This window comes from Phoxinus phoxinus (genome assembly GCF_949152265.1).
Source record: "Phoxinus phoxinus genome assembly, chromosome: 12".
Taxonomy (NCBI): domain Eukaryota; kingdom Metazoa; phylum Chordata; class Actinopteri; order Cypriniformes; family Leuciscidae; genus Phoxinus; species Phoxinus phoxinus.
In genome coordinates this window covers 20,347,806-20,361,594 of record NC_136887.1, presented here as the reverse complement: position 1 = coordinate 20,361,594, position 13,789 = coordinate 20,347,806, and the positions used below count along the sequence as shown (strand labels likewise).

Here is a 13,789-nt window from a genome sequence, read left to right as displayed (position 1 = left end):
GCACAGATCTATGGAAGCTTGTTTTACACCTCAGAATAACTCATAATTGCAAGTTTATATCTCGCAATTCTGACATTATAACTTTAATTGCAAGTTTATATCACGCAATTCGGAGAAAAAAAGGCAGAATTGTGACATAAAAAGTCACAATTACCTTTTTTGCATTTTTTACTTAGTAGCGGAAACAAAGTTCCATACTGATCAGATCTTGTGTTAGGTGCAAAAACTGTTTTTGTTTTTTTTACGTCTATAAATCTATTTTAAAAAAATCTAATTAATCCTCTAATCTGCAAAAATGCAATGACCTTTTAATTGAGATTTTAATAAAAAATGACAAATATTTTAAAATGCTTACATAATACATGTTTTAAATGTAGTTAGAAGAAACAATGAATAAAAAATTAAAAAATTTAAATGCAACATTGCGACTGAATTATTCTGATCAAAGGCTTTAATAGGGATCATTTTTAAACCTTACTGTTTTATGTTTTGGTCTGCTAGTCTCATTTTGCTTTAATGATCAATTTCTTAACAAAGATGTAAATGGATCTTTTGAACTTGTTTTACATGTACTTCACTTTGTGTTTTATAGGTTAGTTTACTGACTGATGGAATAATCAGTTGTTTCGGTGCATTTTGACAGCTGTTCCACATTTTCCTTGTCTTATCTCAAACTGATACCTTAAATCAGTTTGTTTTAGTCAAGATTTGACAGCCCTAAAGATTGATGTGTGCGCCCTTTTATCTCTATTCATCTGTGCCATTCTTTGAGTTTAGTCAATGAAATCATCTCACCCAAAGCACTGCCACCTCCTGAAGCAAATGCTCATCAAATTGAATGTAGCTGTTTGTTTCTCATTCCTGAGACACTCTCTGACTTCTTTCTGTCTGGTACTTCTGGGATTAGAAAGAATTCCTGGGTTTTATCAAGCCAAAGAATCACTCCCTATACAGGCAGAGCTGCAGACGACATTTGCTCACAACGCAGATCGGCCAGCCGATTCTGTGGGTCGTGAGGAGATGTATATTTGTGCCTTTGAACTGTATGGGGTGTTTAAGACCTGAGGATGGAGGAGAAGATGAAAAGAGAGACACATGCTTTAGATGTGTTTCCTGATATGAGTCATGGGGGGCGGGGGGTTACAAATTATATTTGTTATGTATAATGGTCTTGCTACTATGAAACACAAAAAGAGAAGATTAGCAGAATGTTCATGCTGCTCCTTTCCAAACCGTGAATGTGAATGGTGACCCAGCTCCAAAAATGACAAAAAGCACCATAAAAGTAGTCCATACTTAGAAACGTATCTGCTGCAGCTCTCAAATCTTATATTTACTTTACATTTGTGTATTTTAAAATATGGTGCATTGCATTGTTTGTGAAATGAACTAGCCAGTCAGTTTTCCATAATCGTAGTGACAAGATCTTGACCAAAAATGTAAATATTGTGATGCTTTTTCCATCAAGAAGTGCATACATTTTTGGTCAAGATCTTGTATTGACAATGCAAGAGTCAAGCACTCTGTAAAGTCTACTGCAGCACATCTCAAAGTCTTTCAATGAATTTAAGGTCTGTACTCAGAGGTGACAATTTATATGTGAAAATGATTCTTCATGCTCCCTCCCAAACATTCTTTGACAATTTGAGCCTGATGAATCTTGACATTGTCATCCTGGAATATGGCCATGATGTGTCTTCTACATGGTTGTTAAAGAAATGAAAGAAAGAAAACTATACACTCCATCAATTAGGGTTAAAAGAACTGTTGCCAAACATATAACATGCTAGAAACATAATAATCAACGCAATAATAATCCAGTCATAGACTCTTAAGTATTTGCCTATTTATATCAAAACAGACTTTTTTTTTTTTTGGCCGGGCAGTATATGTATAAATACTGCATATACACTGCACACTGTTTTATATTACACATACTGTGTACATAGGTATTACTCACTTGTTTTTATAGTTTGACAGCTCTTGGTCACCATTCACTTTCACTGGAATAAGCAATTTTGATGAAAAATTATTCTGTTTGTATTCAACAGAGAAAAAAAGAAAGAAACAGTTTGGTCTGAGGGTTGTTCAGTGTTCAGTCTAGATTCAGTTCAATATCATTGTTACAATTCAGGGAAGAACCAAATGCAGACAGCAAAAACCAAGGACATCTAAGGACATCTTTTTTCTTCTCCTCTGTCTGAAGAAGTCTTGTTCTTGTGCTTCATAAAACCTGTCTTTCACAAAGGCCACTAACAAAAGCATTGTTCTCCATTAAAACACATGTTAACATAGTTTATATACAGACTCAGGGCAAAACCACTGCAAATGCCATGCATTTAACATTTCAACCTACATAGAGCAGTGACTGTTCTCCCATCACACTGTCTCTAAAATGGTTTATCTGGGCTGACACTGACCAAAATATTATTTCATTATCGTTTCAAGAAACCCAGTAAACCTGGCAGTGTTAAAACTGAATGAACAAGGCCTGTTGGACAAATTGAAAAACAAATGGTGGTACGACAAGGGAGAGTGTGGCAGCGGAGGAGGTGATTCCAAGGTCAGCCCCAATGTGACAAACCCAACGGGTAAAACCACCACTACCATGGGGGGTAACCGGCAACTCACGCCGACCAAACACTCTAGACGAAAACAATCTGATCTAAATTGAGCTTACCACTAGCAAATGTTTGTTTGATTAATAGCAAGTAAAGTTTTGATCAAATTATGGCGTATCATGGCAAATAGTCAATAATAGCCAACCACATTCAAGTTATTCCAGATGGAGTGTTTGCGGTCTGCCGGTTACCCAAAGTGATATAATAATGCACATCTTGCAGCAGGGAGCAAGGAAGCATCGCTAGATGGAGTATTAACCCATATCACTTTTACAATGAACTACCAACATGTTTCTGATATGTGTGCAGTCATTTAAAAAAAAAACAGACACAACAGTTGAGTTGATATTGATGGGTATGTGTTTAATGTGTGCTGAATAACATAAAATAACATGGATAATGTTATTTATGTTATTTCCCTGGTTGAAGAATCCCAGTTAACCTAGCGGTGTTGAAACTCAGTGAGCAAGCCGTCTTAGACAAACTGAAAAACAAATGGTGGTACGATAAGGGGGAGTGTGGAAGCAAGGACTCCGGAAGAAAGGTCAGTTCACACATTTGGTCCTGCTCTGTTCCCCTCAGTTTAGCCTTCCCAGAACCCTTTCAGAAGGTTCAGTAAGGAATCTGGACATGGGCGGCTCTTACTCTCTCTCCAGAGTTGTATTCTTTCATTTGGGCTGGCAGAGGGCAAAATAAAAGGCTTTTGAATATATTTGATGCATGATTTAAATTTAAACTGCTGGTATTTTTAATGACTTTTAAAACACTTGTGTTCGGAGTAGAATATTTATATAGCCTACTACTTACTAATTTACAGGTTTGCAAGCAAAGAAGTAGACATGCTAGTACTGAAGTATACAAACTTGTGTCCTTATGCATGTGACTTGTGTCCAGTTACCAATTTGGTAGTAGACACTTGCCATTTCGCATTTTTAATAAAATTTTGTGTAAAAGCATCTTTCCTTTTGACAGTCAGGTCAAAAATATCCAAAACTGCTTTTTTTTCTTGTTCATTCATCACACTGGAAATGGAAAGTCAAGTTGTGTGCATTTCTTTGTGGTATTGCAGTTTGCACCCTGCAGTGTTATCCTTTACTAATCAAAAGATTGGTGTTGGAAAGAATGAAAAATGTTTTTGAGAGAAGTCTCTTACGCTCCAAGGCTGTATTTATTTGTTAAAAAATACAAGAGTAGTATTTTAGTGTACATTTCCGACCATTATGTTTGTGTATATGTAGTAATAAATTAGATTCTAAAATTAAATAAATTAGATTAAATTGTAAGCTCTTTCTTCCCATTTTTTGAATAAGTCAGGGAAATGTATTTAATAATTATAATATATAATATGATTTTTATATTATTAATTCAATTGTAAGTAATAGTATGTCTAGCTCCAGGAGTCGTGAGGTGAAAAGGCCATTATTATAGACTGGATGACTCACTGTATGATACACACACTTTGTTTAAAATAGCCTGGTGGTCTGAATGGAGCTCTGGAGAGAGACTCTGATCATCCGTAAGAGTCAAGCCCCCTTGTGGTTCTCAGCCTCTGTGTTCTTCCTTCTGTCTGCCCTTGGAGTGTGCATGTATTTGGATGCAAACCCAGTGGACAGCTGTCTGTGCTGTCATAGGCCCCGGCCGCCACACACCCCCACCACACCAAACCCACCTGCATGGCACACACACACACACACACACACCACATCACACCTCTCTTAGATTTCCTTTCAGTAACTAACACTTTACAATAAGGTTTCATTAGTTAACGTTAGTTAGCTACATTAGTTAACGTGAACTAATAAGGAACTGCACTTCTACAACATTTATTAATCTTTGTTCATGTTAATTTCAGCATTTACTAATACACTATTAAAATCAAAAGTTGTATTTGTTAACATTACTTAATGCACTGTGAATTAACAGGACGATGAACAAGCTGTATTTTTTATTAACTAACATTACCAAATATTTTTAAATACTGTAAAAAATTTATTTATCAGTTCATTCATGCTAGTTAACTAATGTTAACAAATGAAACCTTATTGTAAAGTGTTAACTGCCTTTCTTAGAGAACCGGTTCCACGCCAGTTAAGCTCCTTAGACTGTTATTGTCCATATGAAATATTTGAACAACTACATATCCAAATCTCCTTAGATTCATGGCCTGGGCTGCATGGGTGCCAACCACTAATATAAACATTTGCAGCTGTTATACTGTATGTGTATGTTTTAAAATATTGTAATTTATGGAGATGCTAACTAGGGATAAACAAATAAGTATTAAATTAGTCAAAGGTGAACACAGACTGCCTGTGTTACTGCATGAATGCATGTTCCTAAAGCCTAAATGACCATTTGTGCCATGTTTTAAGATTTATGTTTGATATATGTTTAGATGTTTAACCTATATAATTTAACAGTTATTATTTATTATATTATTATTATTAGTTATGTTGTTAAATATCATATTCATATAAATAGTATTAACATTTATTGAATTATTTACAAGTTAATATTATAATAGTATTTTAATATAATACTATATTTATATTAGTTACTAATATAATAGGATGTTTCATAATGAATACTATTATTGATTTATGAAAATCATTCAGCAATAATGCAAGATATCACTTCAACAGTCAAAGCAGAAACTAAATCTTTATATTAATGATATTATATACTCAGGTCATGTCTGAGCAGGAAACATTTTAAGCAAACTTGCAAACATTGTTCTTATTTTAGCTTTTATATTCAATGTCTATGTTTGGTGATGAATGCATAAAAGTGTAGGCCTATATGTAATTTACAGGAATGCTTGTATTGTCTTTGTCCATGTGAATTTGTTAACAGTGTATACAGTAACTCTCATCTAAGACGCTGTTCCTTCTCCTGTAGGACAAGACCAGTGCTCTTAGCCTCAGCAATGTGGCTGGGGTCTTCTACATTCTGATCGGTGGTCTGGGACTGGCCATGCTGGTGGCCCTGGTGGAGTTCTGCTACAAGTCCAGAACAGAGTCCCGCAGAATGAAGGTGTCTGCGCGGGCCACTCAGGCCTTTCACTGCACCGCCTTAGACAGCAGCTACACTGAGCTGCAGAGTTACGGCCTGTACGGTCCCGACACTGTTAAGATATAAAGCACTCTGGGGTAGGAACCTCAAGTACCGCGGAAAACTAGGCCACATCCTGCCCACATAGCAGCCTATCTGCCCCCCCATCTAACCGTCACCAGAATCAAAGCTTCTGCTGCCCACTTTCAATATCATCCTTTTTTCCACAACCTCTTCTTTTTCTGTTTCTCTTACACTGTTGTTTTAAAACTAGGGCTGTCAAAAAAAATTAATGAAAAAAATTATGATAATTCTACAAAAATGTATATGATTGTTTAATAATATTAAAATCAATATTTGCTGGGAAATATCTCTATTTTATTCATTTTATTTAAAAAAAATTTTTACTTTATTTTAAATTAAAAAAGTGAAAAAAAATTGTTGTTTCATTTGTTTTTTATCATTTATTTTTTACTGTTGGCGTGTAGACATGCAGACAACATTTATCTTGACAGCCCTATTTAATACTTCTAATCCAATCTCCCTTTATCTCTTTCTCTCCCTCTATTTCCTGCTCCCCTCAGTTTCCCGTTGGCTGCTAGCCTCTCTGTCCATAGACTAGAGCTTTGTTTATATGCATCGTGTCTCTGTTCATTCATGAAACAGAGCAAGTGTTCCCCGGAGACACTGCCGGTCTCTGTTTCCCACCATGACTCCGAAAATAGTCAGTCTAGATTTATGATTATGCTTCATTCAGCTTGTGTGCTCCTTCATACATTAAGACCCAAGTCAGATCTTACCTAATGTACTTTTGCTAATGCACAGTTGATTAAAAGTATCAGGTAATAATAATTTATTTTATTCAGGCCAAACTTACAAATCAAAGAAGCACCATTGCAAAAAAAAAAAAAAAAAAAAGGTCCTTGCTGAACGTAACTCGTTGAATATACAGATACCTCAGTGTGATTTTTGTAATAAGTATCTTTATGACAGGCAATTACCCAAAGTAGGATTTGTAGCAAGTTTAGCTGGGTATTACACACTCGTGTAATGCTATAATAGCACAGATTAATATAGATTTGCTTTGTTAATTCAATTGACAGGAGTCACATTTCACAGCTGTCCATTTTTCATATTAGGCGAGCGGGAATCTGAGTCATTATGGGCAAACTAATTAGTCTGCATCAGGCGTATAGCTTCATCCCCCAAAGCGTTAGTGTAGGGCAATGAAATCATTCCTAGATTGGAAAAATGCGATTTAAAGGGACACATCATTAGCCTTGGTTTCAGGCCCACTGGCTGTGACTACAATAGCGGATTGCTCTTCACAACAGCAGCAATAAAACGATGACATTTCTCACTTCCTCACCACCGTAGCAAATTAAGCTCGTGTTACACGCCTATCAAGACTGTTTATTGTCTACCCACATGTCAGAGATGCTTTACAGTGTCAGCTTTGGTTTTGAGGGCCTAAATACGGTGGTCCTTGGGGGCACAATGCAACGACAGCAGCAAAGCAATTAAAAATTGACAACACAACAGCATTAGCCCACAACACATCTTTAATGCAAATAAGGGTCGTTCACATAGCGAATCATTGTGAACCGAGTGCTCAGTACAGTTATGGGTAGCACAGCATGGAATTGCAACACAGGCTCATGGGAAACAACGTGCCTGTGGCGACATTTCTGCTAAATTATATTACATCGCTGCTTGCATGTCATGCAACACTTTCAAAGTGAAATGCTAAACCCGAGTGCTCCACATCGCAAGCGCAATGCTGTACCAGGTGAGCGACCAAGCCAGTTTACTACCTTCAAAAAAAGCCCTATGGAGCTCATTATGTGATGAACATAAAAAAGTATTAGTTTACAAATCATGCACTATGGTAAAAAGTGCAAGGAACCAATTAGTCTTTATTAATCGATAATCTGCCACTGTAATCATAATATGTTTAAAAAGGAATAAAAGTTGTTTTACTGCCAGTAGTGTCCCAGACACCAACATAGTGTCGGCCCAGATCCGGCTCACATCTGGTACACATGGATTCCACACGGTCCAGACGTGGGCCGCATCTGGGCCGACACTAAAGGGGCTTTCGCACCGAGTAGTTCTAGGAACTAGCCACCAGCGTCTTTCCCTGAGAACTAATGGTTCCCTTAGGAACGTTTTCCTGGTTGCATTCGCACCGCCAGTAAGAACTCTGAAGTGACGTAAGCAACGCTTGTTGTTGTGACTTTTTTTTCGACAGCACGGCGTACCTTTATTTTGATGGCGCTGAGAACGCCGGCCAGCCAGAGCCACACAGTGCTCGCATTCTCCTTGTTCATTAGTTCATTATCTGTCTAACAGTCCTTTCTAATACGTTATAACTATTATATATAGAAAGTAGACAGTAATGAAAAGTTATTAGCGTATGCAGTGTGGTTGATGTCCAGTGTTGCTAGCTGAGCAGAAATACATAATCATGTTTGGCTTGGTCCCCTCAAAGAGTTGGATTTGCTCTTTAATGTAAAGGTTAAGAGACCCATCTATCACTGTTTTCCATGTTCGTAGAGTTAGTTTTTGGAGTAAATATATAGGCTATAATCTGTTTACAAAGCTTTTTTTTTTTAAATGGCGGGTGCTGGTGTTGGGTTCGGCCAATCAGCGTACACTAACGTCACATAATAGTTCCTATAGTGCTGGATTAGACCCTACTCTGAAGTATGAGCTAAATTACTTCCTCCAAAAGGAGTTCCTACTAAAATTGTTCCTAGTTCTGCGGTGCGAACACGCCAAAATCCGGGTTCTTCCGCCAATAGTTTTAGGAACTTTGAAAAGGTTCCTCTGGTGCGAAAGCCCCTTATGTTGCTGTGTGGGGTTCATTTTAACTGAGGGTAATTGTATGTATAGGTATGACTTTTGCAAAAAATTAGGTAGATGCACATTTTTTCAATGAGCGTATGTTGTGGAATTAGTAGTTTTTCAAGTGGAATAAAGTGCTACTATTGTTATTTATTATAGCAATATCGCTAATATTGGATTGTTTCCTGAAATGCATAATTATCAGAAAAGTTTCATTAGTGTTTCATCTTTTTGCTTTGCTAAAGGCGTTGTGTCGCGCCCTCCAGGCCATCATGCTGATCAATTAAGTCAGGAAACCCAAAAGATGGAAATCTGTTGGCATGTACCTCACAAATGCTGTCTAACTAATTATCCAGTCATGACAAAACATTTTATGTGCATTCTCCATTAGGCAGATGCTTAAATCATCATCCTACTAAAATTGAGCATCTTTCAAACATTCCCATTTTCCTGTCTAACGCTGTTGTATCTCCATCCCAGCAATCCATCAACGACGCCATGCGCTGCTCCACGCTGACCAGGATGAGTGGGAATGGTAGCGGTGGGGAGAACGGGCGGATCGTCACACATGACTTCCCCAAAGCTGTGCAGACGCTGCCGTGCATGAGCCACGCGGCCAGCATGGGCCTGGGAGCCTCTGGCATGTGACCATCTTGACGGAGCGGCACGCGTCACATGTAACGCACGGACCTCCCGTTCACCTGCCGTCTGCCCCTATGTCTGTCTGCCCGCCCGCAACAGACGCACTGTACTGCCAAAATGCACTCGAAGACTCTTCTCAGTGAATAGCCACCAATAAAACTCTTTTCTAAAGAAAGACGAAACATTTTAAAAAAGGGGGGAAATGTGCTGCAATAACAAGCTTGTGGGACTCTTTTGGGGGGGGGAAATTGTTCGTTTATGTCATGAATTAAAAAAACAAAAAAGAGAAGTCACGTGTCTGATTCGACACTCGCGATGTGCCAATATTATAAACCTGTTTACTTCTGTCTGAGTGTGCAATATTTTAGTTCATATCAGTGTTCGGCTATGTTGTCTCTAACTTGATTTTCTTTACAAGGATTAGCTCCCGGAGATGTTTTGTTATTTTTGCACAGAAATGTTCTATGATATGACAAATACAGCATTTCTGTAAGTTCCTTTACCTTACACTTACTAGAAAAGAGTTAAAGTAAGCTAATGAGCCAGATCTTACTCATTAAGATGGATCCAGTGCCCCGTAAACAACTTTGCTTATTTCTCTCCATCCCTGCATATTGAAGAAACATATCAGCTCACCTGTCGATAGTGTAAATACTCTGATGTAAATCTGAAACTGAGCGAGGGACATTTGATTTGTTGTCGATTGGTAGAACATAGCTGAAATGAACTTGTTGATAATCTTGCTCTGTGATTCCCCACCTCATGGACCTTGCATAGCTGCTACGCCTCGGTTCAGGCACCATACCTCATCGGAGACCTGGGAGCGAGCCGCCACATGTTTTGATTGCCACTTCATTGTGAGCTCTCCCAGGAAGGAGGGAAATTTGACCTCAGTTATGGGCAAATGAGCTAGTTTGTCCCCAACACAAACCACTGAGTCTCATTAAGGTGAAGCCATTGAGTATGCATTATGTGAAATTATTCTTGAATGGTGGTGCTGTAACAAAAAGGGACTTATTATGATATTTTGCTAATGATTCGTTGACCTACAATTAGGCCGGCATGGAATATCCAGAGATTTCCACCAAATCCAAATGCCCATCATTGAGTTTTTTTACATATTTGGCTAATTTGATAATGCTAAAAGTGTGACTCTATATTTAAATCCATTCAACAAATTGCCCTCCTCAATTCCCCTTCACCCAAAAATTTTAATTATCATCATTTACTCACCCCCATGTCGTTCCAAGTGATACTCGTATGACATTTTCCTCTGTGGAACACACACACAAGTGTGACATTTATTTTTTATTTATTTTTTTGTCCATATGAATATAATGTGACTTTGGACCCCATTGACTTTCATTGTATTAACAAAAACATTGATATTCACAGAAGGATGTCATGCAGGTTTGGAACGACATGAGGGTTAATAAATTATGAGATTTTTTTTTGGGGGGGGGGGGGGGTAAACTATCCTTTTAAGTTGTTTTCTGTTAATAGAACAAACTAAGAAAAGAAAGCAGATCAGCTAGGCATACAATATCCAAACATAGGCTGTTCTGTCTTATAGACACACTGTGCAACAAGGCTCCTCATGAGATGATGTTTGTGGAGATATCATTGATCGGCTCCTGGGGTCAAGCTGACCTTTCAGAGCTCTTGGCTTCATGACTGCAGGCTTTCAGAACATGGCTTCCAGCTCTACCTATTCAGCCTTCCCCTGCACACTGCCATTGTACCGCGAAACATGACACACTGTGTGGCCATCGAAACTCTTGTATTTCTCTGGCTATTTCTTTCCGTTTTCTTGACGTATTTTATTAGGCACAGAGCACTGCGGTCCTTTATGGCCTCGTGTGAGAGCAGTATTTTATAAGCAGTAAAAGATTTGTAAAGTTCAAGTGAGACATTTACCATTTATACCGCTGTGAGATTTTGAAGAGTTGATTGAACTGGTGTTTTACACATTGCTGAAGCATATTCTACTGACGGATATTCTCACTGATAAGGATGATGATTTTGATTAGTTAGAAAGAAACCTGGTCTTTGAGAGTCTTTGTGTTTCTGCTATAACAATGTTGATACTTCTTATTTTGGGGGTATTTTAATGCAAAATGTATTCTTCATGCTCACCTACTTCTTGACTTTTTCACAAACTTTAGCATTTTATTTGGGATCTTATTGTTTTGTTTTGTTTTTTATCATACAGGAGAGATGTGGTTGAAATTTTACTGGAAAATACATTCAATCAATAATGAATAAAACTTTTCTAACCACAATCATCAAGAGTCTGGGCTTTTCAACAATGGGAAATAAATTACATTTGACCATATTTGTAGTCGTAAATAGGCATGAGGTGTGATTTTTTTTTTTTATGTATTCAAATTAGAAAAATATTTATTGCTATTTTACATAAACAATGATTGCTTAAAAGCAGGGTGATTATTCATTCATTACTTGATAAGTGGTCATCTCTGAAAGATTGGTGTTTAATGTATTTCCCACTGATCTCTAGAGCTTGACTCACTGTAGAGTATTTTAATTACCTACAGGTGCATTCCACACATAATCACTGATGTTTAACTAGTTGGCACATGTCGCCTCGAACCTATTCATTTTAGGAATTATTCATTCTTTAATCTTTGTCAATTTGAGCTCCCCTGCAGAAACAACGGAAGGAGTTAATTGGGATGCCTCATGGCTCTCATTATGGAGATATTAACAAAATGTGGAACAAAGAAACAGGTGTTTGTTCCCTCATTTTTGACTTTGGTGTGATGCCATACATCATATTTAAAGTCTCATCAAGGCATACAGAGATCTAAATCATACTACAACTGCATTCTTGAGCAGATGATAAATCTGGCATGCATAAAAAAATAACCAAGTCACAGCTGTAGCCAATATTGTTCACAAACAAACATATATGTGCTGAAACTTCAATGATCACATGTCTGTTTCAGTTCCTTCAGGATCCCTCAGCTACACTATAGAGATGCATTAGTAATAACTGAAGTTTGTTTTCTTTCTTTAAGATTTGTGCTCCGGAGACTCATTTGTGAAATTCTGTCAAGATGATTTGTAGTGTAATTCCTCCACGTGATAGGCAGGCCTCTGTTGTGACTGAATGTCTTTATTTGCATATCAGATTTATAATCAGTTCTGCTCTATTTCCATGTAGGACAGTTTATTCTAAAAGCTGGCATACTGTGCAAAGTGTCAGATGTGGCATTTTCAGCATAGTCCTATAATCCGCCGTGACACTGGAGAAAATGAATCGTTTGTTCATGGCAAGCTGCAGCCAGGCAATGGAATCTGGGTTTGTCTCTTATTTCCCCAGAGGTGGGTGACACAAGTTAACCTCCTTAACTTCCTTGATCTTCCAGTACATCATTACTTTCTAAAGTAAAGGATATGCTTTAGGCCACTGAGGAAAAAAAATCAAATAAAAAGAATAATTGTGTGTGCGTATACGTGTGCGTGTGTTTGTTCATGTTGCTGGCAGGTATAGCTGTGTTTGCTGTTCTTTGCAACACATGGAAAAAAATCTGAAAAAAAATAAGCAATAATGAAACTGTGTTGTTAGGGTTATGTCTCTTTTTATGTGTTTGATTTTTTTTTCAGTTGGTTTTCACTGTTTCTAGATCAGTTTCCTTTGTGTTCATCATTATGGTTACTCGTGGGTTATTAATGTTCATTTAGTTCATCGGTTTGTTTCAGTGTAAGCTCTGTGTTCATCACAGTTATTTGTCTGTTGTCATCACATTTAGCTTAGTTGATTATGTTCCTGCCTAGTGCTTTTTCAAGTTCCTGTGTAAATAAAGTCTAGCTGCATTTAGATCCTCTTCATTAATCTTTATTTTCAACAAGCAGTGACACATGTAAATAACCATGTTGATATTCGGAAAAATAGCATGATTTGAAGAGTGATTTTGGTGCAACAGTTAAATTAACTAAGTTATTTTGAGTAACTGACATTTTAGAAGCAAAAATTGTCAGTTACTTTATTTTTTTTTGCTCCGTCAATGGAAATAATTCCATACAAAGCCACAGAATAATAATCAAGTCTTCAAGCAACACAAAGTACTGGTGTTACTGAATTAACCAGCGTTTTGGAGAGAATTGCTTAAGGTGAATGATTCAATGGCTCACTCATAAAGACAGTCTAGTTTCATTCGTGTATTCGAACAAATCAGTGTAGTTAATGATTCATTGGCTTACTGATAAAGACATTGGCTGCATCCGAAATCGAATACTTCCCTATAGTAGGCGAAAAACAGTATGTGACAAAAGAAGTAGCTATATGTCTGAATTCACAATGCTCATAAAAGAATAGGCAAAAAGTACCCGGATGACCTACTACTTCCAGCGAGATTCTGATAGACACTTTACTATCCCATGAGGCCACTGGAGAGGATTTGTGAATGGCAGTTAAGCGACATAACTGACACTGGTCATATGATAATGACAACATGGCGAATGTAGTGCGTCCAGATTACATTCATACTGTACACACACATACTACATAGAACATACTTTTTTTAGCGGTCGTTGAATAATTACTTATTCAAATTTTTTGCCGCTTTTCTTGTTTAATTTCAGAATGAATCAGCATAATTTGAACA

At 37.4% G+C, this 13,789-nt stretch overlaps 1 protein-coding gene across 11 annotated transcripts in view; it reads left to right on the top strand.

Moving 5' to 3' along the window:
* The window catches only part of gria1a (glutamate receptor, ionotropic, AMPA 1a), a 90,170-nt gene extending 77,161 nt beyond the window's left edge, over positions 1 to 13,009 (top strand). For 4 of the 11 annotated variants that reach the window (XM_079629824.1, XM_079629823.1, XM_079629825.1 and 1 more), the window contains 3 exons: positions 2,449 to 2,563; positions 5,520 to 5,654; positions 9,000 to 11,441. In XM_079629824.1, the coding sequence (XP_079485950.1) occupies positions 2,449 to 2,563; positions 5,520 to 5,654; positions 9,000 to 9,167 (418 nt within the window). In that variant the 3' untranslated portion in view covers positions 9,168 to 11,441. Of the gene's footprint in view, positions 1 to 2,448; positions 2,592 to 3,050; positions 3,166 to 5,519; positions 5,771 to 8,999 lie in introns of those variants that run through there. The other 7 variants (XR_013799648.1, XM_079629817.1, XM_079629819.1 and 4 more) reach the window with 7 other exon arrangements.
* Positions 13,010 to 13,789: the final 780 nt, after the last annotated feature.